Consider the following 26,704-nt stretch of genomic DNA (forward strand, 5'->3'; position numbering starts at 1 on the left):
ATACTTTTTCGCTTTGGAAATAAAGGAGGGGTGGGGCGCAACGGGCGCAACTGCCGGTAATTACTGGTAGTAACATCAGGAGAATTGCATAACAATTAAATGCGAGCGAGCGAGCGAGAGAGCTTGAAAATTTGACATTTTACAGTCCAAAAACTGTCATTTGTAGCCATATTTATTTGCTTTGGAAATTAAGGGGGCACACCGGGCGCAACTGCTGGCAATTACTGGCATCAACATCAGGTGAATGGCATAGCAATTAAATGTGAGCGAGCGAAGAGAGCGAGCTTGAAAATTTTGACATTTTACAGTCCAAAAACTGCCATTTGGAGCAATATTTTTTCGCTTTGGAAATAAAGGAGGGGGGGGGGGGCAACGGGCGCAACTGCCGGTAATTACTAGTAGAAACATCAGGAGAATTGCATAACAATTATTAAATGCGAGCGAACGAGCGAGCGAGCTTGAAAATTTTGACATTTTACAGTCCCAAAACTGCCATTTGTAGCCATATCTTTTTGCTTTGGAAATTAAGGGGGGCACATCGGGCGCAACTGCTGGCAATTACTGGCAGCAACATCAGGTGAATGGCATAGCAATTAAATGTGAGCGAGCGAAGAGAGCGAGCTTGAAAATTTTGACATTTTACAGTCCAAAAACTGCCATTTGGAGCCATATTTTTCGCTTTGGAAATAAAGGAGGGGGGGGGGGGGGGGGGCGCACCGGGCGCAACTGCCGGCAATTACTGGCAGCAACATCAGGAGAATTGCGTAACAATTGAATGCGATAGAGCGAGCGAGCGAGCTTGAAAATGTTGACATTTTACAGTAATAAACAAACACACTGCCGTTTGTATAGCTATATTTCTACGCTTTAGAATCTATAAGGGGGCGCATCGGGCGCAACTGCTGGCAAATACTGGCAGCAATATCAGGAGAGCATAATGATTACATTCGAGCGAGCGGAACGAGCGAGCTTGAAAATTTTACATTTTACAGTCCAAAAACTGCCTTTCTTAGCCATATTTTTTCGCTTTGGAAATTAAGGGGGAGGGGCACCGGGCGGAACTGCTGGCAATTACTGGCAGCAACATCAGGTGTATTGCATAACACAACTAATGCGAGCGAGCGAAGAGAGCGAGCTTGAAAATTTTACATGTTACAGTCCAAAAACTGCCGTTCTTAGCCATATTTTTTCGCTTTGGAAATTAAGGGGGCGCACCGGGCGCAACTGCAGGCAATTACTGGCAGCAACATCAGAAGAATGGCATAAAGATTAAATGCGAGCGAGCGGAGCGAGCGAGCTTGAAAATTTTGACATCATATTTTACAGTCCCCAAACTGCCGTTTGTATAGCTATATTTTTTCGCTTTGGAAATGAAGGGGGGGGGGGGGGGCGCGCACCAGGCGCAACTGCCGGCAATTACTGGCAGCAACTTCGGAGAATGGCATTACGACTAAATGCGAGCGAGAGGAGCGAGCGAGCTTGAAAATTTTGACATTTTACTGTCCAAAAACTGCCGTTTGCAGCTATTTTATTTTTTTTTTCGCTTTGGAAATTAAAGGGGGGGGGGGGGGACGCCCGGTGCGCCCCTCCCCCTGGATCCGCCACTGGTAGTCCAGGGTGTGGGTTTATGTTCATGACTGGGGGAGGTATGACCAGCGAGGTGGCGTCGAAGTGATCAAGCGGGGAAAGGATGTCCAAAATCTGCACTTTAGAGCATCCCCTAAACTAATTGTGCGTGTTTGTTTGTGTGTGTGTGTTATATGCATGGAAAAGTTAGGAATTAGCCCAGGTCAAGTCTTTTTATTGGCAATGCAAGACATTTTTATTTAGACTATAGTATGTAAAGCAACACTGCACAATGCAATGATCTAGCTTTGATAAAACGAAGCGTAAGGTACAAAGGTGTACATTCTACATCACATTGCGCAACATTGTAGCGACTCTTCGTTCGGATGTACTGAGTACACTGCGCACATCCTGCTTATATGCAGAATGCCAACCAGGAATCACAATCTTTTGTCGGGTCCGGGCTTTTTGAACAATGTTTCACACTATATACCTATTTAATTATGGTTAAAAGAATCATAGAAAAATATCTTATTTCTGGATCACCCTTTCATTCAAAAGCAGTTTACTAACACTTGAACTACTATTTCGGAAATCTTTTTTTTTTTTTTTTAACCAGCGGATTGGGAGGGGGGCGTACCCCCCCCCCCCCCCCCTCCGTAGTTACGCCACTGCTTTTGGGTGAAATAATTGGACAGATTTCTTGATTCTAACAAAAAAAGCAAGAAAATCTTTTCATCGCGGGAATTATGATTATGTGGGGTGGGGCAAATGGTGCGCTTGCCTTCCAATATTTTTATGGGGGCAACATTTTTGTTTTCTTTCAAAAGCAAGAAAATCTTCTCATTTCGGGAATTATTAATTATGGGGGGGGGGGCAAAACTAAAATATGCTTGCCCCTCCATCTTTTTTTCTTTTTTTTTAATGAGGCTAAGGCTCGCTCTTGGGCTGGCAATATGGATTGGTCAGAAGTAACGTACATAGACCCTACATACTTTTAAAGGGATCGTACAGTTCTGGTTGAGACCTAATTTCCGGTTTCTACCATTTTCAGGTGGGATAATGAGAAATCTCAAATAAACTATTAAAGAGCATGCAATTTTATGAGGAATTCAATGTTTATTTGTTGAAAATTGGCTTTGAAATGGCTGAGATATCAAAAAAGAGCGATTCCAATAAAGTGTGGGACCCACACTTTGTAACGATCGCTTGGTTTTTCTTTGTTTTTGAATGTTTCAGTTATTCCAAACCCGATTTTCATCAAATAAACTTTGAATTCCTTTTAAAATGGTATGCTCTGTACTATATCATAAGTGTTTTCTTGGTATCTTGCAAAAATTTAAAAGCTCAATTTTCATCTCAACCAAAACTGTACTATCCCTTTAAGTAGCACACGTACATGCAAACGTGTATAAGTGGTCCGTATCGTACGGATGTACAGTACATCGATAAATAGTAAACACTGTAGAATACTAATAGATATGTATAAAATCAGTGCTGCCAGAACCAGGGGTGCGAATTGTTTTTGCCGACGATTTTCTTGTGTGTGTGTGTGTGTGTGTGTGTGTGTGTGTGTGTCCCTGGTGCAAAATATGAAAAAAAGATAGAAAAGAATAATTATTTAGCGTCCGGCGTGGAGGTCGCTCGCAGACTGTTTTTTTTTTTTTTGTTTTTTTTTTTTTTTTAGGATCTGAAGGGGGGTGCGTTCGCACCCAACGCACCCCCCCTGGTGACGCCCATGACAATGTGAGAATTTTAAGGTCAATGTCTCAACATTTTGAACGCGTGGTGTATAGCCCAGACATGTATTGGCATAGAGGGCGCACTAACGGAAATCGCCGAGCCAAGGCAGCATTTGGAAAAAGTTAAAGAATCAAAAATGGTGGAAGATAAGTTTTGAGTCCTTCAGAGCACTATGTTTAGTATACACCAAGGAGGTGCAGGGATTTCCTGATTCAACGTAAATAACAGAGCTGGCTATGCGTAATTGGTAATAGTGAGCCTTGCTTCAAACGAGCTCAGAGTCTTTCCTAGGGAATTGTATTGCAAGTTCATACACTTATTATTCTAGAGCACATCACTGAAACTTAATAGCGCTGTTGTGTTTGCACACGTAGACGGCAATGAAGGGAGAGGCACAGCTAAGGGTTACTTGGACCGTTTTTTCACGGGTACCAAACTGCAGGGTACCTGTTATCTGGAGGTGGTGGCGTATTTCAATAGAGGATGTATGGATTGTTAAGAAGATCGGTGTTTAGCCTGCGTTGACATAAGGAAGCATGGCCAGTAATACAAACTCAACATGAGAAGAATTTTCATGCATCTTGTTCGGAGATTAAAATTATATCTGTCAAGGTGAGCAATGCGAATATTAGGGCCTACAACGAATCTTTAATCATCTTCAAGTGTGGAGTATTGTCAATGGACTTAAATGTTAAGTTTGGGTTCTGTCATCTTTTACCAGTTTCTCCCCACTCTCCCATTCTCCCTCTCCTCGCTCGTATTCTCTTCTCTCGTTTTGTACGTGAAGTATATATATATATATATATATATATATATATATATATATATGTTGATAAGGTAGTCCACGTGTTGGCAAGATAAAAAGATAAGTAACAAAGCTGCAACAAAGTTCATGCTTTGTTCGAAGTTCATGCTTTGTTCTCTCAGTATCAACACTTGAGAAAGGGCTGCGAGACGCTCGAAAATTTGTGTGAAGAAATAAACCGTTGGTGAATACAGCATGAACTTTGTTGCAGCTTTGTTACTTATATATATATATATATATATATATATATATATATATATATATATATAATACAGTAATTTTACGCCCCCAATCAGTTTTTGGGCCGACTCCATCTCATTTTTCAACCGATTTTTAAATGAAAGGTGTCAAAATGCTCAGTACGATAAGCTGCTTCAAATAAGCAGGGACCCAAAGGATTTTGAAACATCACCCATTTATAGCCCACCACTACTAATAGCCTTTAATTCTGCCGAGCTCTCGACCGAGTTACAGGTCTTTTTCAAGGGCTTCGGGACGTAAACATGGTATACACACACACACACACACACACACACACACACACATATATATATATATATATATATGTATATATATCTAAAAAAAGTTCGTCAATCACCAGATGCAATAAATGACAATCTCTCCCTCTCTCCCACTCCCTCTCTCTCTTCCTCCCTCTCTCTCTCTCTCTCTTTCTTTTTCTACCGACAGTGAGCCATGGCGCCGTTCAGGAGAAGAGATATCAGGTAATTATGACTTTTCTGACATGTGTTTTTTTTTTTAATTTGGATTCATCACATCCTGAAGAACATATCCTTTTGTTTTTCGTCATACCTGTTAATTTTCAAACCAGTCATGAAATCCATCAATGACTAAGACGTAATGCGCGATTTTTTACATTTTCAAACTTTCACACAAACATCCCTTCTAGGCTCCCCAATTACAGTAAGTAATGCCATTCTGCCACCGTTATTTAAAAAAAAGGAAATAATAAATAATTATGGCTGTTATCAAAACAACATTTTTAGGGTGTTATTGCATGAAATGTTCTACAAGACAAGTTTAAGAATGTATAAAGAATAGCAATCTCCAATCCGGGTCACGTGAATGTGCATGAATTACCTGCATTATTATGTATTCAGAGCAGTAGTCGTGTAACCCGGATCACGGAGTTCGCTATCGGGTAAATATAATGGAATATCCCTGACCGCATCAGAAAATCGAACCAAACATACTAAGATAAACGAAGAAAAAAATACTAAAAATCAGACAAGGGAGCTTGGCAAAAACTGAATAGATGCAGATATTATTAATAGTAATAATCACACAAACATGCATATGAAAATGAATGCCTCAATAATGATGGAAAAAAAATCATAACATACAGTTCTACAATTAAGTGTGAATTCTTCTACAAACTGCATTTTCGTTGGAAGATGGAAGCTTTTCTCATGGAATTTGAAGGGACTGTATTTGATTATTTTTTTGAGTAAAAAGAACTCGTAGTCTGGCTTTGCGAACCCTGTACAGAGTTTGAGCTGAAGAATCACCCTTGGAAAATTGATAGATGAAAGGGTATACCTCACGTTTTCAGGTTACCGAAGATGAAACACTTCATTTCTCCCAGCTGTTTTAAAGATTGTTTTTTTTTTAAATATTTTGAATTCCAACACACGACTTATTTAAAAGTTGCGTGATTTTATCATTGAATGATCGAATTGTTTGAAAATCTGATGTCCGAGTCTACCCCACCCCTCCCCTCATACAACCATGTATGTATTATTTCAAGAGTTGCATTATACTATTGACGTCTATTGTCATGTTTGGATTAAGCTCTTAAAGACCTAACGATAAATTTTGTGAATTTACTCATATATTCTTTACACACTAAGGCGTCATGGATTAGGGAGCGCTTCATATTCACTTATTTTTTTTTCCTGTGTATAGAACTATAGAGAGACATATTTTCACGTTTTACAATGTAGCTCATTGTGTGTTCTCCTCCATGGATCAGCACACTCGAGATGACTGTGAAGGTTGGTAGCCGTGTCATACGCGGCGTTGATTGGATATACAAGAACCAAGATGGCGGCCCAGGCCATGTGGGCACTGTAATTGACATGACTGATGGACGTTTTCTCTGCGGGCCAGATTTCCCACCATTCACAGTATTGGTACAGTGGGACATAGGAAACAAGGGACTCTATCGAATCGGACACTATGCACTCGATCTCAGACAACTGGACATCGCAGCCACTGGTGAGACATTCCCTGGTCGAAATTCCAGTGGGTTGTTGGACTATCAAAACCAAAAGGCCTGTTGGTTTCAATAGTGAAAGTGAAATATTGGTCCAATGAATACCAACAGAAAATTTCTTGTTGGTCCTATACAAATCCAGTAGAAATCCAGTGAACATCGATAGAAAGTCCTATAGGTCCAGTAAAATACCAATAGACAATTTCTTGTTGGTCCAACAGAGTATTTCCTGTTGGTCCAATAGAAGGAAGTAGTCATCAATTGAATGTTCCGTTGGAGACCCATTTGAATCAATGCAAATCTAAATTCACACATGCAGTGACATTAGCTAAACTCAACGCTCACCTAGACTTAGTCTTATAGCTACAAATAAAATTGATAAAAATAAAATTGTGTGAAATTCTCTTCATATTTCCTTATAACGTAAGTTCAACGCATATGACATGCACTGACATGCACATGACATGCACTGTAGTAGTCTTCTCATCCAGAAGATAATTTTAAAATTCATCCCTCCAAAATTTCACTTATGTGTTGTACTAATATTGATGCATTCACTCAATTCATAATGGAACCCAAAAGAAACCAGTAAAAACCAACAGAACCAGCCATGCAGTAGAAACCAATTGAAGCCAACAGCAATTAAAACCAAACTGTCTAAAATCTATTGGTTTCAAGGGTTCCGATAAAAAAAAAACAGTACTCTCTAAAAAAAAATCGAGTGAAAATATTCACTCTTAAAGGAGTGAATACAAAAAAGAGTGAATTTAGAGTGAAATTGGAGTGAATTTTGAGTGAAAATGTTCATTTTCACTCATTTTGGAGTGACCTCAGGGATCACTCGAAGATTTTGGAGTGATCCCTGCTGAGGTCACTCTAAAACGAGTGAAAATGAACATTTTTACTCGAAATTCACTCTTTTTTGTATTCACTCTTTTAAGAGTGAATATTTTCACTCGATTTTTGTAGAGAGTACTAGGACCAACAGGATCTCATGTCTGTTTGCTTGTTGGTTGATTTGGTTTTATATTTGCCTTTTTTCAAAATCACATGTAACAAAAGAATACATATATTCAGAAATTAACATTACGCGACGCATAAGCTAGCATGCTGTCTTACAAAATTAATTCAAAGTACTTGACACACTTCGAACATGACATTATTCGATGCAAGAGACGTTCCCCTGATATAGCATAATATCACACACACACACACACACACACACATACATAAAAAAATCAGAAGGGAATCGTGAAGTTAGCAGTTGTGAATTGTTTAAATGATGACTGATTATTTATTCAGAATATGCTATGTCGTTACAGTATTTCAGAAAAAAAGAATGAAGAGGGGGATTTGGATGACTTGATTTTAGAATTGAGCATTCTTAGACATTATAATAACAGAAAGGTTTGTTTCTGTTGGACTTGAGTGCAATTTGTTCTAATTTAATTCTGTTAGCCTCTGTTGGGCTTTTCTGTTGGGTACATATACTGTCTTGGTGGAGATGAGAATTGGGCTTTTAACTTTTGCGAGATACCAAGAAAACACTTATGAAATAATACAGATCATACCATTTTAAGAGGAATTCAAAGTTTATTTGATGAAAATTGAGTTTAGAATGACCGAAACATCCAAAAACAAAGTAAAACAAAGCGATCGTAATTAAAAGTGGGTCCCACACTTTTAGAATCGCTCTGTTTTGGATATCTCAGCCATTTCAAAACCAATTTTCATCAAATAAACGTTGAATTCCTCATGGATTTACATGCTCTTTCATATTTCATAAGAGGTTTCTCATTATCTCACAAAGAATATGTTAGAAACCAGAGATTAGGTCTCAACCCAAACTGTATGAGCTCTTTAATAATTATGGCTCAAAAAAATTTCATTCTGAGAAGAGTTTTCCATTGTCCGTTGTTCCACTGTTATAATCTGTCGTATTTCAACGGTCTTGATTATAAGACGTTGCTAATCATTTTAAAGGGGATGGCTAGTAACTGATCAGTGGGAATGCTGGGGTATGATTGTTCCAGTCCTTGTGGGATTCATTTAAGAGTACGTTATATATATATCAATTGTTGTGTGAAAATTATTTGCTTCAGAACGGTCTCATATTCAAGTAATGTGCAGTTTAATGCCCCGTCACTGTACAGGAATGCTAACCTGGAAACATTAAGCTGCACATTACTTGAATATGGGATCATTCTGAATCAAATAATTTTCACACAACAATATATATATATATATATATTTATATTATTTAATGTACTCTTAAATGAATTCCACAAGGATTTGAACAATCATCCCCCAGCATTCCCACAGATTCCCACTGATCAGTTACTAGCCTTTAATTGTTGTCATATATCTCTCTTTCTCTCCCTCTCTCTTTATCTCACTTTGTTTTGTCCATCTCTAGGTATGGTTCACAGGAAGGTGTGGTGTGACGGATGTAACAAGTCTGAAATCCAGGGGTTTCGATGGCGTTGCACAGAATGCTATGGAATTGACCTCTGCACCGACTGTTACATGGATGACAAGCATGACATTCGGCACGTGTTCATGAGAGTGCGGTGCTCCAACTATTCATCCATTGGGTGAGTCTTCTCTAGCAGAAGCGATTTTGTGATCATTAGAAACATGTGATTGCTATTGACAGGCCTGTTTCACTCGAGGAGATGCCGCCGCGACTAGTGCGACTCGAAGGACGAAAAAAAAAATTGCCTTGCACTCGAACCAGACGGCAGAGTCAATGAAATGGAGACTGGCCAATGGTGGCGATGTTGTGCAACTCAAGTTTCGCTCACAGGTCACGGAGATGTCTTCTAAAGATTAGCTCCAGTCTCCGGGGGGAGTTGGGAGAAAATCAAACATGTTCGATTTCTTTTTTTTTTTGTTCGGAGACTTTCCGGACTTTCCGTGACCTTGGATGCTGAGGCCCATGACGACCTCACGGCGACGATAAATCCATATTGTGGAGACGTCTCCGCGACAGAGAAGACGTATTGGAGACGCCATGACGACGTTCTATCTGGGCGAATAAGTAGTCTAGTTTGGGGGCCTAAGGGCTCAAAATGGGTTGTTTGGTTCAAATTCTTCCAAAAGCACCAAATTTGGCTCATAGGTCCCTTGTACCATACTCTTTCTATTTTTGATGGGCGATGTCATGCACCAACAGAACACCCGTCAGCACCGACATAACATCTGTTATACACCGACAAAACATTCCTGGATCAGCACCGAATGACTACAGCTGTTCACGCCATGTTTGCCAACTCTAACTCTCATGTCCCGAATGGACACTTTTATTCCACCCCACCCTGGTTTCACCAAGGCAGGTAGTTTCACACTGCCGTTCTCCACACCTCCCCCCAACAAGAGGAAAGTTATGAATGTAACTTTTCGACTATAAACACCTTCGTTGTAAGGCTTACTTCACTGTTCTTGCTTACTACACGAATTCAGCTCACACGATTACAAACTCAAATAGTTTTTGTGTGTTTTCTTAAAACCTCACCTGGCATACTAAACTTATAATTACTGATTTTGAGCCTTATCAGAATCAGTTAACTCCGGCATCAATTGTCCACTTTTAGAACAATATATGAAAACTTGACAAGCCCCCTCCAAAACATGTAAATACACTAATTACGCAATGTGTCTACAGTAATACACATGTGAAACTGTTTTCAACGGGTACACATACGGGTGCACATAATCCGGAAAGATTACACCAAATGTAATCAATCATTTCTCCAGTAATATTAATATTTTGACTGAGACTTATTTTCTGGTAGTCTCGAGTGTAATTATATCCTCACATACTTGACCAATAAACTTACATAACTTCAGGCATGAATAGTATTTTTGTTTTGGGTAACGCATACACTTCATCTTTAAATGTGAAAACCAAACATACACTTTCTTCCTGAAATTGTTCTGACTGTTGCATAGATATGTCTTTTTCTCCAACACAAACTTTCACTGGAGTTTCACTGAATGAAGTAACAGCACGCATCTCTTGATTATAACAAAATCGTATTTAAACACTATGACACATGTGTACACCTACTCAATGTACTTGCTAATAAATCCTATACTTATGTCAACTCTGCGTCATAAGTTAGCCAAAGAACAAAAATATAATCACCGGACATTTCTTTTTGTCCCTTCACACATAATACAATGTATTGTCACTCGTTGAGATGTTATAATATATGTGCAAACTCTGGAAAATATCGAGATCATACTCGACACACAAATGTGACTCTGTCACTCTGTAACGAAAGAGATATACAGGTTACTAATTTACAAAAGTGACATCATATCTTGGCTTGTTTATGCCTCACTGTCACTCAAAACGTTTTCATTAATACAAAACAGCACAATTTTTTTTAAAACACAAATCGGTTGACAAAAAACTCAAAATTTGATCAACAGTTTTCCTGTGACTGGCCGGTTGTGTTTTGCTATACTGTTTTTTGCATTTGCTAGCATTAACTCTGTAACGTATCGGTATTAATACATAAGAATATGAATCCTTTGACTCTTTGGGGTACATTGAATGAAATAAGAATAGAAGTATGCACCTGAAGCACAGCTTTCACGTTAATCTTACACTGTAATCTTACACAACGCAAATGTTGTATCCTGGCGCTTCCTGTAATGGGTTTTCAAAATATCATATAATGCTTGGCGTGTAACACATCATGATTTTTTTTCAAGTGATGTCTCCTTATAAAGACAGAATATTGTGTACTAGTACTTTCTCATACTTCCTAGCATCACTCACAGATACTGTTTTCGTTTAAAACAAACATGATTGACATAAATACAATTTCTTCCTTCACAGATCCTTGGGAAAGAAAAAAAAAACTGAACGAGAATACATAAACACATGTATACGTTGTCATATAAAAAACAAATCATCATCAGTTTGTCTGTTTTGAGTCTTGTTTGTAATGTTCTGCTTGATGTAGGTTTCACTGTAGATTTGAGATTGTTATCGTTCGGCAACATTATCAGCGCGTGCACAGTTTCAAACTCGCGACAAAGCGTCTGCTAATTTGTTGTCCTTTCCTGCTATGTGCACAATTCTCAGTGGGTACGGCTGGAGAATCAAACTCCAACGGAAGAGACGCTGATTTTTGTGCTTGAAGCGTTCTAGAATGTCAATGGGTTATGGTCAGTATACACCACAATGTCTCTTCCACCTAGTGGAGCGGCATAGCCTGAAAAATTAGAGGAATTGTGCATTTTATGATAAAAGCACCAAATTTCGCACACATGTTGACAATGACATTTGAAATAAATTCAAGTATTGGGCCATCGTAAATAGCGCCCTCAGCGGCCATGGCAGCCATTTTTCAAAATGGCCGCCATAAAATGCCATTTTTCGTAAAAATTTACAAATTTCAGATGGGAAAATCAATAAGATTTTGCAAACGAGTGGGAAATAACATTTGAAATAAATGTAGAAACTGGGCCGCCGCATATTGCGCCCTCAACGGCCATGGCAGCCATTTTTCAAAGTGGCCGCCATAATGCTATTTTTTGCAAAAAATTAAAAATTTCAGAAGGGAAGATCAGGAAGAGTTTGCAAACGAGTGGGAAATAACATTCAAAACAAATTCAGATATTGGGCCATCGTAAATAGCGCCCTCAACGGCCATAGCAGCCATTTTTTCAAAATGGCCGCCATAAATGCCATTTTTTGTAAAAATTTACAAATTTCAGAAGGAAAAATCAATAAGATTTTGCAAACGACTGGAATATAACATTTAAAATAATTTAGATATTGGACCATCACCAATTGCGCCCTCAACGGCCATGGCAGGGATTTTTCAAAATGGCCGCCATAAATGCCAGATTTTGTAAAATTTTACAAATTTCAGAAGAGAAATCAGTAAGATTTCGCAAACAAGTGGGAAATAACATTCAAAATAAATTTAGATATTGGACCATGGCAAATTGCGTCCCCTAACGGTCATGGCAGCCATTTTTTTTTCCAAAATGGTCGCCATAAATGCAACTTTTTATAAGAATTAATTTCAGTAGGGAAAATCAACGAGATTTTGCAAACGAGTGGGAAATAAAATTCAAAAAGAATTTAGAAGTTGGGCCATCGCAAATTGCGCCCTCAACACCAATGGCGGCCATGTTTAAAATTGGCTGCCATAAATACCACCTTTTTCTCTGAATTTACTAATTCCAGAAGGAAAGTCAATAAGATCTTGCACTCAATTAAAAAAATTCGTTTGAAATATATCTTGCGCCTGTGTATTATATTATTTATAGATAGCGCCCTCAATGGCCATTGCAGCCATTTTTCAAAATGGCCACCATGGATTCCGTTATTTTTTATTTCCTGATTTCACCAAAGGAAATGTCAATAAGATTTTGCACACAATTAGAAAATTATGTTTGAAATAAATATTTGTATTAGATTCGAAAATGGCTGCCATTGTCACAATCATTTTGTTTCAAAAAATGGTAATTTCTGAAAGAAAAGTCAGCAAATGTGTACATAAATTGAAAAATCATGTTTAAAATCAAACAATATATCTCGATTGCATTAACTCTAGAAATTGTTCCTTCACAAATTTTCAAGAAGAAAAAATTGCTATTAACAGCAATGCTGTCATAGATGCCATTTTTTTATGAAGATGTCCTAATGCCGGAAGAAGACAATAAACATTTTTTTTCTGCGCAAGTTGACAATTACAAACAAAGAAGTTTAGACATTTAGCCATCATAAGCTGTGTTCTCAATTGCTATTTCAGCTATTTGTCAAAATGGCTAAATTACACCCTTCTTTTTTCTATTAAAAAGAAAAAGAAAAAAAGAAGCAGACATCCATGGCGGTCAGCATGGCCCTTGAGGGCGCCTTCTAAGAAGACCTTATACTTAAATTTATTTTTGAGCATAATTTTTAACTTGTTTGCAAAGTCTTATTGACTTTTCCTTCTGACATCAGCAAATTTTTGCAAAAAAAAAGGGGGCATCAATGGCAGCTGTTTTGAAACTCGGCTGCTATGACTGTTGAGGGTGCACTTTTGGATGGCCTATTGTCAAATTCAGTTTGAATGTAATTCTTCACCTTTGTGGAAATTTTGATTGACGTCTGCAACACTTTACGAAAAGAAGACATTCATAGTGGCCATTTTGAAAAATGGCTGGAATGGCCATTGAGGGGGCAATTTGCAATGGCCCAATAAGTTTACTTTTCAATGTAATTTTCCACCTGTTTGCAAAATCTCGTTGGCTTTCCCTTCTGATTTCAGTAAATCTTTTCGAACATATAGCATTTATGGCGGCCATTTTGAAAAATGGCTGTCATGACCGTCGAGGGCGCAATTTCCGATGGCCCAATATCGAGATTTTTTTAAAATGTCATTTCCCATTTATAACCAATATTTCATTGACTTTTCCTTTTGAAATGAACATTTTTTTTGGAAAAAGTGACACTTAATGGTGCCTATCAAAAAAAAAAAAAAAAAAAAGCTGCCATGGCCATTGAGAGCGCAATTTTCAATTGCCCAATATCTGGATTTATTTTGGATGTAATTTCCCGCTTGTTTGCAAAAAAAAAAAAGAAAAAAAAATGGCTTTTCCGTCTGAAATCTGCATTTTGAACAAAAAATGGCATTTATGGCGGCCATTTTAAAAAAAATGGCTACCATGGCCGTTGAGGGCGGAATTTCCGATGGCCAAATATCTAGATTTATTTTGAATGGAATCAACATTTATGGGCAAAATCTTATTAACTTTTCCCATCTGAAATTTTCAAAATCATCGAAGAAGTGGCACAATATTAGACAGATGGACGTTGAGGGCGCAATTTACAATGGCCAAATATTTAAATTCGTTTTGAATGTAATTTCCCACTTGTTTGCAAAACCTTACTGGCTTTCCCTTCTGAAATTAGCAAATATTTTGAAAAAAATGACATTAATGGCGGCCATTTTGAAAAATGGCTGCCGTGGCCGTTGAGGGCGCTATTTCCGATGGCCAGATATCTAGATATATTTTAAATGTAATTTCCCAGTTGTAACCAAAATCTTATTGACTTTTCTTTCCTAAAATTAGCAAATTTTACGAAAACATGGCATTTATGGCAGCCATTTTGAAAAATGGCTGCCACGATGGCCCAATATCTAAATTTAATCTAAACATGATTGTCAACCTGTGTACGAAATTTGGTGCTTTTATCACAAAATGCACAATTGTTCGGCTATGCCGCTCCACTAACCGTCCAAATACGCTTCGAAATGTTGCACGGCTAGAACGACACTGAGACATTCCTTCTCCACAGTTGAACACTTTTGCTGATGGCGATTCAGTTTTTTGGAGAAGAAACAAACGGGTTTGCTGTGTCCGTTGTCGTCGTCCTGAAGTAACATGGCTCCTACTCCTCGGTCACTAGCATCCGTAGCCAGCTGGAAGCTCCTCTCGAAGTTTGGTACGATAAGCACGGGATCGTTCATTAGGACGGCCTTCAGCTTCTGGAACGCATCCTGGCAGCTCGCCGACCACTGGAACGTTTTACCCTTTTTCAACAGGTCCGTCAAGGGCACCACCAAGTGACTGAAATTGGGGACGAATCTCCGGTAGAATCCGCACATTCCCCAAAAGCGCTGAAGCTCCCGTTTGGATGCCGGCACTGGGAAGTCCACGATGGCTCGGACCTTGGCATCTCGTGGTGCGACGCTTCCTCGGCCTACCTTGTGACCTAGGTAGGTCACACAAGCTTTTCCAAACTCGCATTTGGCCAGATTCACCACGAGTCCTGCATGTGACAACCTCCGGAACAACTCTCGAAGATGAGCAACATGCTCCTCCCACGAATTGCTGAAAACCAACACATCGTCTATAGACAACACAGTTATCATGACCAGCAATAACTCGATTCCTTATCCGTTGAAAAGTTGCGGGGGAATTTTTCATCCCGAAGGGCATGACACGACATTGGTATAATCCGGAGGGCGTGACAAACGCCGAGATCTCTTTTGCATCCTTGTCTAATGGCACCTGCCAATACCCTTTCATCAAATCCAATTTGCTGACATACTCAGCACTTCGTACTCGATCAATACATTCCTCAATCAAAGGAAGCGGAAACGAGTCAGTCTTGGTTATGGTATTGACCTTCCGATAATCTATACAAAACCTGGACGTTCCGTCTGACTTCGGGACTAGCACTACTGGGGAACTCCAGTTTGAGTTACTGGGCTCTATGATTCCATTTGCAAGCATGAAATCTATCTCCTTATCCACCTGTTCTCTCTTAGCAGGATGAATCCGATATGGATGCTGCTTTATGGGTGTATTTTCACCAACATCTACCGTATGAACAGTGTCTTTCGCACAGCCCAATTTATCACTGCAAACCTCCGGAAATTTCTGGAAGATGTCGACAACATCTTGCCTCTCCGAATCAGACAAATGACTGAGCAGTAACTCTGGATTTTCTAGTGCCTTTGAGTTCTCTACTCGCGGAATCATTCCTGACTTGAAACTCACACTCTGAGAATCTGGAGCATCATGTTCAAACTCTTCTGCACTTTTCTCAGCACTGTGTAGGACACTCTCACTCACAACTGCACCTACATCTTCTACACGTTCATGGTACCTATTCATATTAACGTGACACACTCTCTTGCTTTTTCTACGATCAGGCATGCTCACCACATAATTCTCCTTCCCAAGCTTCCTCTCTACTACATAGGGACCACTGAATTTAGCCTTCAGTGCATCTCCTGGCAATGGAAGTAGTACCAAGACTTTGTCTCCAACCTCAAACACACGACTCAGTGCCTTTCGGTCAAAGCGTTCCTTCATTGTCTGTTGCGAATACTTCAAGTGTTCTCTCGCCACTTCATTCGCTCTCACAAGACGCTCTCTGAACATGGAGATGTAGTCTAAGGCATTGGAATCTTTCTCTTCCTCATCAGACAACAGCTGCTCCTTCACAACTTTCAGGGGCCCTTTTGGCTCATGCCCAAACACCAACTCAAAGGGGGAGAATCCAGTGGATTCATTAGGCACTTCACGAGCAGCAAAGAGAAGAAAAGGGATACCTTTATCCCAGTCCCTGGGATTATCCTGACAGTAGACCTTCAACATCGTTTTTAGCGTCTGATGGTACCTTTCTAAGGCCCCCTGAGATTGCGAGTGATATGCAGACGACTTGATCTGTTGAATACCAAGCTGGTACATCAACTCCTGAAAGACACGAGACATGAAATTGGTACCTTGATCCGACTGAATTTCTTTTGGTAGAACTGACTTAGCAGTTATGCTCCTCAACGGAAATGCTTCTGCGTATCTCGTGGAAACATCCATCACAGACAATAGATACTGACATCCCGACTTGGACTTCGGCAATGGACCAACGCAATCTACTATCACACGGCTAAAAGGCTCCTCAAAAGCCGGAATAGGAATCAAAGGCGCAGGTCTAATGGCATGTTGTGGTTTTCCTACCACTTGGCATTCATGACAAGTTCGACAAAATTCAGACACATCCTTTCTCATCTTGGGCCAGAAGAAATGGGTTCTGATTCTACACAAAGACTTCTTGACACCCATGTGTCCGGCCATTGGAATTTCATGTGTAAGACGTAGAATTTCCTTCCGATACGGCGGAGGAACAACTATCTTGTCGACAAGTACCGTCCAGTCCTCATCTGCGGGACGGTCTGGAGGACACCATTTCCTCATCAAAACACCAGACTTTACATAGAAACATTCTGGCACTCCCTTCGCCTCATCTACAGTCAATGCACCCTCTCTCAACTTCAACAATTCCTCATCTTCCATCTGTGCTTTGATTAAAGCTGGCTGACTGAACACACCTTCTTCCCAACTTTGTTATCTTTCACCTTCACTAGTCACCTCTCCAAAGAATGTGTCATCAAGAGAAATGTCACTTTCAGACTCCTTTCTCTCACGCTCTGCTTCACTTGCACGAAACCTGGTGATAGCACATGTTGGAAATACTTCTGGAAATTCGTCGACAAGTTTTTCGGTTTCCTGCTCGTACACTGGGACTTCGGAAACAACCGGAAGGACACTCACTCGACCTTCTGCAAGGTCATTACCAAGCAAAAAGGAAACTCCATCCATAGGGAGAAAAGGAACGATTCCCACAATCACTTCCCCTGAAATCAATCCACTATCCAAATTCACTCGGAATAGAGGGACCGCCTGCGTTCCTCCATTGACATCATGTATGAGTACCTTTCTACCCGTGTTACAGTCCATGGGCATACTCTTCACATCTCCTACCATGAGGGACTGTGTAGCTCCAGTATCACGAAGGATGACAATTAACCGGTACTCTAAATTCAGCAATGGTAACTCAGGGCTGCACACTCACCCATTTTTTTCTGCCGGTCCAACCTGTCTCTGTCGGACCGGTAAATGCCCCGTTTTAACATTTTTTACCGGTCTGAACAGAAAATTTACCGGTCAACAACGACAACCTAGAAAATAAACTTATTTTCTTGTTTTTTATGGACGTATATACCCCCCCCCCACCCTGGTACATTTTACAGATTAATATTTTTTTAAAAACTTGCTTTATCTGTTGCACAAGAAATTAAAAAAAAGATAGGAAAAACTAGAATGTTTGTTTGTGAATTACAGTGTAAAATGATAATGAACAAAATTAGATTGTATCAAATGCGTTTGTGACTTTTTCTAAACATCGGCGCACGAACTTGCTGCGTAACCTGCTCTTGGTGGTCAGTTGGATTGCGACGATTTAATGAATTATTTTAGCTGTGAAATTTTCTGATGCACGCGCTCCAAGGAGTTCTTTATTTTTCTCCCGATAATCTATTCGCATTTGTGCATGCGTTCTTGAAAGGCACACGACATGCAGGGCCGAATTTGCAATCCTTTTTGCGCCCATTTCCACCTCAAATATTAGCGGGATTGTGACGATTTCATAAATTACTTCGGCTGTAATCTTTTATGATAACGCGCCAAAATGGGTTGAAAATGTGTCCTTTATTTTTTCCCGACAAACTCTTCGAATTTCGTAAGTGCGTTCTTAAAAAGATGCACCACATGGCCGAATTTATGATACTTTTTGCGCCTATTTCCACCTCAAATATTAGCGGGATTGTGACGATTTCATAAATTACTTCGGCTCTAATATTTTCTGATGCAAGCGCCAAAAGAGGTTGAAAATGTGTCCTTTATTTTTTCCCGATAAACTCTTCGAATTTCGTAAGTGCGTTCTTAAAAAGATGCACCACATGGCCGAATTCATGATACTTTTTGCGCCTATTTCTACCTCAAATAATCAGCGGGATTGTGACGATTTCATAAATTACTTCGGCTGTAATCTTTTATGATGCACGCGCCAAAAGGGGTTGAAAATGTGTCCTTTACTTTTTCCCGATAAACTCTTCGAATTTCGTGAGTGCGTTCTTAAAGATGTTCCACACAGCCGAATTCATGATACTTTTTGCGCCTATTTCTACCTCAAATATCAGCCGAATTGTGGCGATTTCATGAATTACTTCGGATGTAACTTTTTGTGATGCACGCACCGGCTAGAATGGTTGAAAATGCGATCTTTATTTTTCTCCCCATAATCTCTTCGCATTCCGTATACATGCATTCTTGAAAGGTATACGACACGGCCGAATTCACGATCCTTTTTGCGCCTATTTCTACCTCAAATATCAGCGGGATTGCGATGATTTTATGAATAACTTCGGCTGTAATCTTTTATGATAACGCGCCAAAATGGGTTGAAAATGTGTCCTTTATTTTTTCCCGACAAACTCTTCGAATTTCGTAAGTGCGTTCTTAAAAAGATGCACCACATGGCCGAATTTATGATACTTTTTGCGCCTATTTCCACCTCAAATATTAGCGGGATTGTGACGATTTCATAAATTACTTCGGCTCTAATATTTTCTGATGCAAGCGCCAAAAGAGGTTGAAAATGTGTCCTTTATTTTTTCCCGATAAACTCTTCGAATTTCGTAAGTGCGTTCTTAAAAAGATGTACCACATGGCCGAATTCATGATACTTTTTGCGCCTATTTCTACCTCAAATAATCAGCGGGATTGTGACGATTTCATAAATTACTTCGGCTGTAATCTTTTATGATGCACGCGCCAAAAGGGGTTGAAAATGTGTCCTTTACTTTTTCCCGATAAACTCTTCGAATTTCGTGAGTGCGTTCTTAAAGATGTTCCACACAGCCGAATTCATGATACTTTTTGCGCCTATTTCTACCTCAAATATCAGCCGAATTGTGGCGATTTCATGAATTACTTCGGATGTAACTTTTTGTGATGCACGCACCGGCTAGAATGGTTGAAAATGCGATCTTTATTTTTCTCCCCATAATCTCTTCGCATTCCGTATACATGCATTCTTGAAAGGTATACGACACGGCCGAATTCACGATCCTTTTTGCGCCTATTTCTACCTCAAATATCAGCGGGATTGCGATGATTTTATGAATAACTTCGGCTGTAATCTTTTATGATAACGCGCCAAAATGGGTTGAAAATGTGTCCTTTATTTTTTCCGGATGAACTCTTCGCATTTCGTAAATGCGTTCTTAAAAGATATACGACACGGCCAAAAATCATGATTCTTTTTGCGCCTATTGTTTCCTCAAACTTCAACGGGATTGCGATGATTTCATGAATTATTATTCGGCTGTAATCTTTATGATGCACGGGCCAAAAGGGGTTGAAAATGTGTCCTTTATTTTCTCCCAATAATCTCTTCGCATTTCGTACTTGCGTATACGACACGGCCGAATTCCCGATCCTTTTATCGCCTATTTCTACATTGAATAACAGCCGAATTGTGGCAATTTCGTGAATTACTTCAGATGTAATCTTTTGTGATGCGCGCACCAACTAGAATGGTTGAAAATGCGTTCTTTATTTTTCTCCCCATAATCTCTTCGCATTCCGTACATGCGTTCTTGAAAGGTATACGACACGGCCGAATTCACGATCCTTTTTGCGCCTATTTCTACCTCAAATATCAGCGGGATTGCGATGATTACATGTATAACTTCGGATGCAATCTTTTATGATACACGTGCCAAAAGGGGTTGAAAATGTGTCCTTTATTTTTCCCCGATAAACTCTTCGCATTTCGTAAATGCGTTCTTAAAAGATACACGACACGGCCAAAAATCATGATTCTTTTGCGCCTATCGTTTCCTCAAACTTCAACGGGATCGCGATAATTTTATGAATTATTATTCGGCTCTAATCTTTATGATGCACGGGCCAAAAGGGGTTGAAAATGTGTCCTGTATTTTTCACCCAATAATCACTTCGCATTGCGTACATGCCTATACGTCACGGCCGAATTCACGATCCTTTTAGCGCCTTTTTCTACATCAAATATCAGCGGGATTGCGATATGTCATTAATTATTTCGGCTGTTATCTTTTGTGATACATTCACCAGAAGGGTTGAAAATACGTTCTTTATTTTTCTCCCGATAATTTCTTCGCATTTGTGCATGCGTTTTCAAAATCATATTCCCATTGCATGCAGGGCCGAATTCGATATTCTTTTTGCGCCTATTATTGTTTACTCAAATTCCAACGGGATTGCGAAATTTTCATGAATTACTATTCGGCTGTAATCTATATGATGCAATCGCCAAAAGGGGTGAAAATGTGTCCTTTATTTTTCTCCCGCTATATAATCTTTTCCCATTTCGTACATGCGTTCTTAAAAGGTATACGACACGGCCGAATTCACGATCCTTTTTGCGCCTATTTCTACCTCAAATATCAGCGGGATTGTGGCGATTTCATGAATTACTTCGGATGTAATCTTTTGTAATGCACGCACCAGAAGGGTAAAAAATTGTTTTTTTATTTTTCTCCCGACAATCTCGTCGCATTTGTGCATGCGTTTTTGATGAACAACACGGCATGCAGGACTGAATTCAAGATCCTTTTTGCGCCTATTATTTCCTAAAATTTCAACGGGATTGCGTTGATTTCATGGATTGTTATTCGGCTGTAATCTTTTATGATGCACTCACCAAAATGTTTCCTTTATTTTTTTCTCCTCTATAATCTCTTCGCATTTCGTACATCATAAGCTTTTGAAAGATACGACGCGGCCGGTCGAATTCATGATCCTTTTTGGGACGATTTCTACCTCAAATATGTAAGCGGGACTGCCATGATTTCATTATTTTTTTTTTCTCCCTAGTATTATCTCTTCACATTTTGTGCATGCGTTCTTAAAAAGTTCACGGAAGGGCCGATTTCGTGATTCTTTTTTGCGCCTATCTTCATTATGAGACCATTCTGAGCGAATGAAAATATTCATTTGTGAAATGACTGTGTTAATAAAATGAAAATAAACGCAATCAGATCCATTTACTGTATCGCTGAATATCGAATGTGTTTTTACTTTTTCTAAAAATCGACACTAGTAAATTAGTTCTAACATAACTGCCACGCTGCAGCGAAGCCGGGATCGGATCGATCTTGCGTTAAAAATCATGAATAAAATGACCCAGAAATGCGTGCGCTTCTATCAATGCTTCTTATCTGGCATGACCGCCGATCGCAAGCAAACGAAAAGCAGTTACACTGTACATGCTTTGCATGTATTGCATTGCATGCAGTGCGTGAGCAGCGCCAAATGCGCAAGCTAGCGCGAATAACTGGTCGACTGCTAGTGCTCAAAACTAATCCCGTTTACTGTACAAATTGCACCGGTAGACATAAACGAAAACTTGCGTAAAACTTGTTGAACAGTGCGATATCTTGCATTCTGTTTCTCCCTGATCGGGGCTGCTCTTTTTCTTTCTACTGATCCCACCAATGTTTTTTTTTTTTTTTTTTTTTTTTTTTTTTTTTTTTTTTTTTTTTTTTATACTGGTCATGTCGGACCGGTAACTTGTGGATTTCCTGAAAAGTTACCGGTCCGACAGTGACTTTTACCGGTCTTTGACCGTCGGACCGGCGCCAGTGTGCAGCCCTGGGTAACTGTACCCTTCGAAATGAAGTCCTTGTACCTTTCATCTACACGACCACTTGAACACATATCTGCCATTTTTGAGACACTGCTTTTCACAACATTTAGATGACGCTGTTCATCACTTACCCTTGACTTAACAAAACCGTTGGTGGCTGCTTGGTACTGTTTCTCTTTTGTTTCAGCATCTGAACTGCTCTGTGGACGTGTGTCTGCATGGACTAAACCGTGTGTTGCTTTTTGCTTTTGTTTTTCTTTTGCTTCATTTTGTTCAAGCAATCGCCTACATTCAAACTTAATGTGACCTGTTTTCCCACAGAAAAAGCATCTCATTTCTTTGAATTTAGGCCGTGGCGATTTCGGGCGCTCTTTTTGTGATTCAGCCTTTACTTTATCCCTGCGTTCACTATGACTACTGTGCCACTTTTGAGTGTCAGGATTTCTCAACTGATCAAACTTCCTCTTTCCCGCAGGACTTTTTGTTTTCACCTTATGTGTCAACTCATACTGGTGAGCGGTGACTGCTGCACTCTTTACATCATGTACTGTTCGATCTTCCAAATATGTTCTCAGATCTGGAGGTGTCGATTTCTTGAACTCCTCCATCAACACTATATCTCTCTCAAATTTTCATAAGTGAGATCTACTTTCATTGATCGAACCCATCGATCAAACAGAATTTCTTTTTCTCTCTGAAACTCTACGTAGGTCTGTCCCGAACCTCTCCTATATCCTCGAAACTTTTGCCTGTAGGCTTCTGGAACTAACTGATATGTAAGAATGACTGCTTCCTTGACTGTGTCATAGTCATTTGCCTCCTCATCCGAGAGAGCAGACACTACTGAATGTGCCTTGCCTGTGAGCTTTTGTTGTATTATCATAGACCAATATTTCTTCTCCCACTCCAAATTCCTGGCTATTCTTTCAAAGGAGAAAAAGAAAGAGTCTACATCCTCTTCATCAAAGCGGGGGACTGTGTTTGCCATTTTTGCAATGTCGGGCGTCTTTGGTCTCGACATAGTAACATTAGGTCTATCCCCTGGGACGCTACTGGCCTGTGCCTGAGTCAACTCAATTTGACGTTGCATTAACTCTTGTTCAAGCCTCAGATTTTCTGCCTTCATTTTTTCTTTTTCTAACTCCAATCTAGCCAGTTCTAGTTGTGTGGAATCTACCCTCATCTCACTAGGTCTAGTAATAGTAGTAGTACTTGGAACAGTTTTTCTACCAGCACTGTCAATCTCATCTGTACTCTCACTCTGGTCTGTGTGTTTCTACACCACCCAGTTCAAGCTTCTTCACCAGAACTGCAAAGATTTCTTTCTTTCGACTACACTCTCTGATATCAGCATCTACATGAGTTGCAACCTCAATCAATTGGGCTTTCACTAACCCTCTCAATCTACTAAGAGTGACGTCTTTCACAAACTCTGCAGCATCGAACTTGGCTGCCATGATGATTCACATCTAGCTTTTCGACTAGATTTCAAGACTACGTCGTTAACGCAACTTCCTACAGTACACTCCACTGCGTACCGAACTACGAGAATAGTCTAAGCAATTCAGACCTGACAAACACTCGTATATCTCGAGGCCAATTTCCTCGTAAAGGCACATCTAACGATGCTAATCCAAATAACCAGAAAGTGGCACACTAATCTGATAGAATGACATAAAGGAAACGATAATACGTACCCTTCCTTTCCAGCAATCAATGCTGCAAACCTGTTAGTCAGCTAGCGAGAAGACCAGTACAAGTGCGCAAAACATACTCATCGCTTCGCGAATCGCACTTCCATTCACAACCACTGCTAACGCAGCCCCATTGCACATACCATGCAATGTCATGCAGTACAAAATACCGCTACGAGCGAACGACACTATTACATTCGCTACCCTGTGTACACATCTCACATGAGTGCGAACACTACACATACCTCCAACGGGCATCAATCATTACAACGATGTACAAAACACCGAAATACTACCAAAAAACGGCTTGTTTGTATGTTCATCTCGCGGATATGTTCCCCATATGTCATGCACCAACAGAACAGCCGTCAGCACCGACATAACATCTGACATACACCGACAAAACATTCCTGGATCAGCACCGAATGACTACCCTTACGAAAAAGTCCTGTGGTACTCCTGTGGTAATTACCACAGGACGTTACCACAGGACAGTACCACAGGAAAGTACCACAGGACAGTACCACAGGACAGTACCACAGGAATTGTCCTGTGGTATTTTGGGACGTACCACAGGACAGTACCACAGGAATTCCTGTGGTATTTTGGGACGTACCACAGGGCAGTACCACAGGAAAGTACCACAGGACCGGTACCACAGAACAGTACCACAGGACAGTACCACAGGAATTCCTGTGGTATTTTGGGACGTACCACAGGGCAGTACCACAGGGCAGTACCACATTACTAGTACCACAGAACAGTACCACAGGAACTGTCCTGTGGTATTTTGGGACAGTACCACAGGACAGTGCCACAGGTTGATCATTACCACACAGCATTACCACAGGGCAGTACCACACAGCATTACCATGGTACCACAGGAGAGTACCACACAGGATAGATCGGGAAAAAAAAATTCTGGGAGAATTTTAGCCACATATCAAGGCATATTCCTGATAAGTGAGTGATGGATTTCAGGACAAACATGACCCTACTTAATAACCTGTCCTACTCCTAAACCTCATACGAAAGTCTAATGGCCAAATGCCATTCTAGTCCTATAATAGATCTATAATGTAGTCATATCCTAGCTATTCCTAGGTAGCCATCGACCGTATCAGTACATATGTGACCCTGCACCTCAAAACAAACAAAAAGTCGCCAGACATGAATTTTTAGTTATTACCATATTCTGAAAGAGCAGACTTTAAGCTTTAAAATGATGTATAACTCAAATCAAATGGACTCTCCTAACCTATCTAAATATTGGAAAGAAAGCACAAACTCAGGAAAAGTGTGAACTGAGAAAAGAGGCTCTGAAGTACAGTGTCTATTCAAGCGCTTAATCTTTACCAAACCATGCTGGCTGTGCGATGAATGGGACAAAAAACAGGAAGTAAACCACCAGAGTAACAACAATGAAGGGATTATCAAATTAAAGTGAAATTAAATATGCCTCATTAACACATTCTGTCTATAATTAATGCCAACTTTCAAAGCAGTAGCGCTATCCTTTCAAAAGTTATTAGAGTTGAAAGTGTAGAGTGTGGACAAGGTTTTTCAGAAATGAAAAAGGGATTCTAAAGACACACCTAATCACACTATTCTATCAAAAATGTTCGAGATAAACTGCTAAAAAAACACAATTTCCTGCCGGTTATATGATACCAAATTTTAGCACAATGTAAAAGAAGACCCGCTCTTTCAGAAAATATGAAAAAGTCAAGTTCGGCTAGGTTGACCCATTTCACTTATTTTCAGTCCTCACGCAAAATCAGTGTGTGCGACTTTATGTTCGTTTTGAGGTGCACGGTCACATATATATATGGCCGTCTATCCGTAACGCATTAAGGCATGGTTACTAACTAGATTATACTTTATTATCAAGATATGAAATTACACTTTCATAACAATATCTATGATATTGGGAATAACATAACATAATTAGACAATCTTTCATAAAGTTCAAATTAAGTCCCATCATTAATACTTTGACTTTTTAAGTCATTAATGTATTTTCTAAAATCTAGAGTGCTTTTTATGAATATTCATGAGCTATGTAAAAATTTGTACCACAGGAGTACCACAGGAGTACCACAGAAGTCCTTATGAAATTTCTCATGCTTTACATCAGCACTTTTACTAAATAGATAATACTGTAGGAGTATAGGACAGGTTAAGTAATGGCAAACTAATTGCTATAATTCACAGCATAACTCATCTATCAATTAATTTAGGAATATTAATATGTGCTTTTTGTTTATATTTTTGTTATTTCAGTTGGTTCTGCCTTACAATTTTCCTGTGTGGTACTCCTGTGTGGTACTGCTGTTTGATATTCTCCTGATGTGATTAGTCCTCTGGTATAAAATGTCAAGAAAAAAAAAGAATATCCTGTGGTATTTTTCTGTGGTACTTCCTATTGTATATGCGTGGTATTGTTGTGTGGTATTGCTATGGGGCACGACTGTGTGGTATTACGCATTTAATTTGCTGTGTGGTACTTCTGTGTGGAACAGTACCATATGATCTTCCTGTGGTACCAGTAGTCTCCTGAGGTATACGTCGAAAATTACCACAGGAATTCCTGTCGTACTGTCTTGTGGTACGTCCCAAAATTCCACAGGACAATTTGTGTGGTACTGTCCTGTGGTACGTCCCAA

At 39.7% G+C, this 26,704-nt stretch overlaps 2 protein-coding genes across 4 annotated transcripts in view; one reads left to right on the top strand and one right to left on the bottom strand.

The window, feature by feature from the left end:
* Positions 1 to 26,704, top strand: part of LOC139734034 (uncharacterized) — a 95,871-nt gene that overhangs the window by 21,069 nt on the left and 48,098 nt on the right. For 2 of the 3 annotated variants that reach the window (XM_071644841.1, XM_071644842.1), the window contains 3 exons: positions 4,805 to 4,839; positions 6,108 to 6,352; positions 8,767 to 8,944. In XM_071644841.1, coding sequence (XP_071500942.1) covers positions 4,811 to 4,839; positions 6,108 to 6,352; positions 8,767 to 8,944 — 452 coding nt within the window. In that variant the 5' untranslated portion in view covers positions 4,805 to 4,810. Of the gene's footprint in view, positions 1 to 4,804; positions 4,840 to 6,078; positions 6,353 to 8,766; positions 8,945 to 26,704 lie in introns of all 3 variants that reach the window. The other variant, XM_071644843.1, reaches the window with a different exon arrangement.
* LOC139734058 (uncharacterized) lies at positions 10,831 to 17,639 on the bottom strand. The gene is made up of 4 exons (XM_071644874.1): positions 17,244 to 17,639; positions 15,535 to 16,571; positions 14,599 to 15,197; positions 10,831 to 11,560 (listed from the first exon to the last, which is right to left on the bottom strand). Exons 1-4 carry the CDS (start codon positions 17,637 to 17,639, stop codon positions 11,511 to 11,513), a joined length of 2,082 nt encoding a protein of 693 aa, XP_071500975.1. The 3' UTR covers positions 10,831 to 11,510.

The sequence above is a fragment of the Diadema antillarum genome, unplaced genomic scaffold (genome assembly GCF_040938485.1).
Source record: "Diadema antillarum isolate AM-2024a unplaced genomic scaffold, OU_Dant_1.0 seq00000507_RagTag, whole genome shotgun sequence".
NCBI lineage: Eukaryota > Metazoa > Echinodermata > Echinoidea > Diadematoida > Diadematidae > Diadema > Diadema antillarum.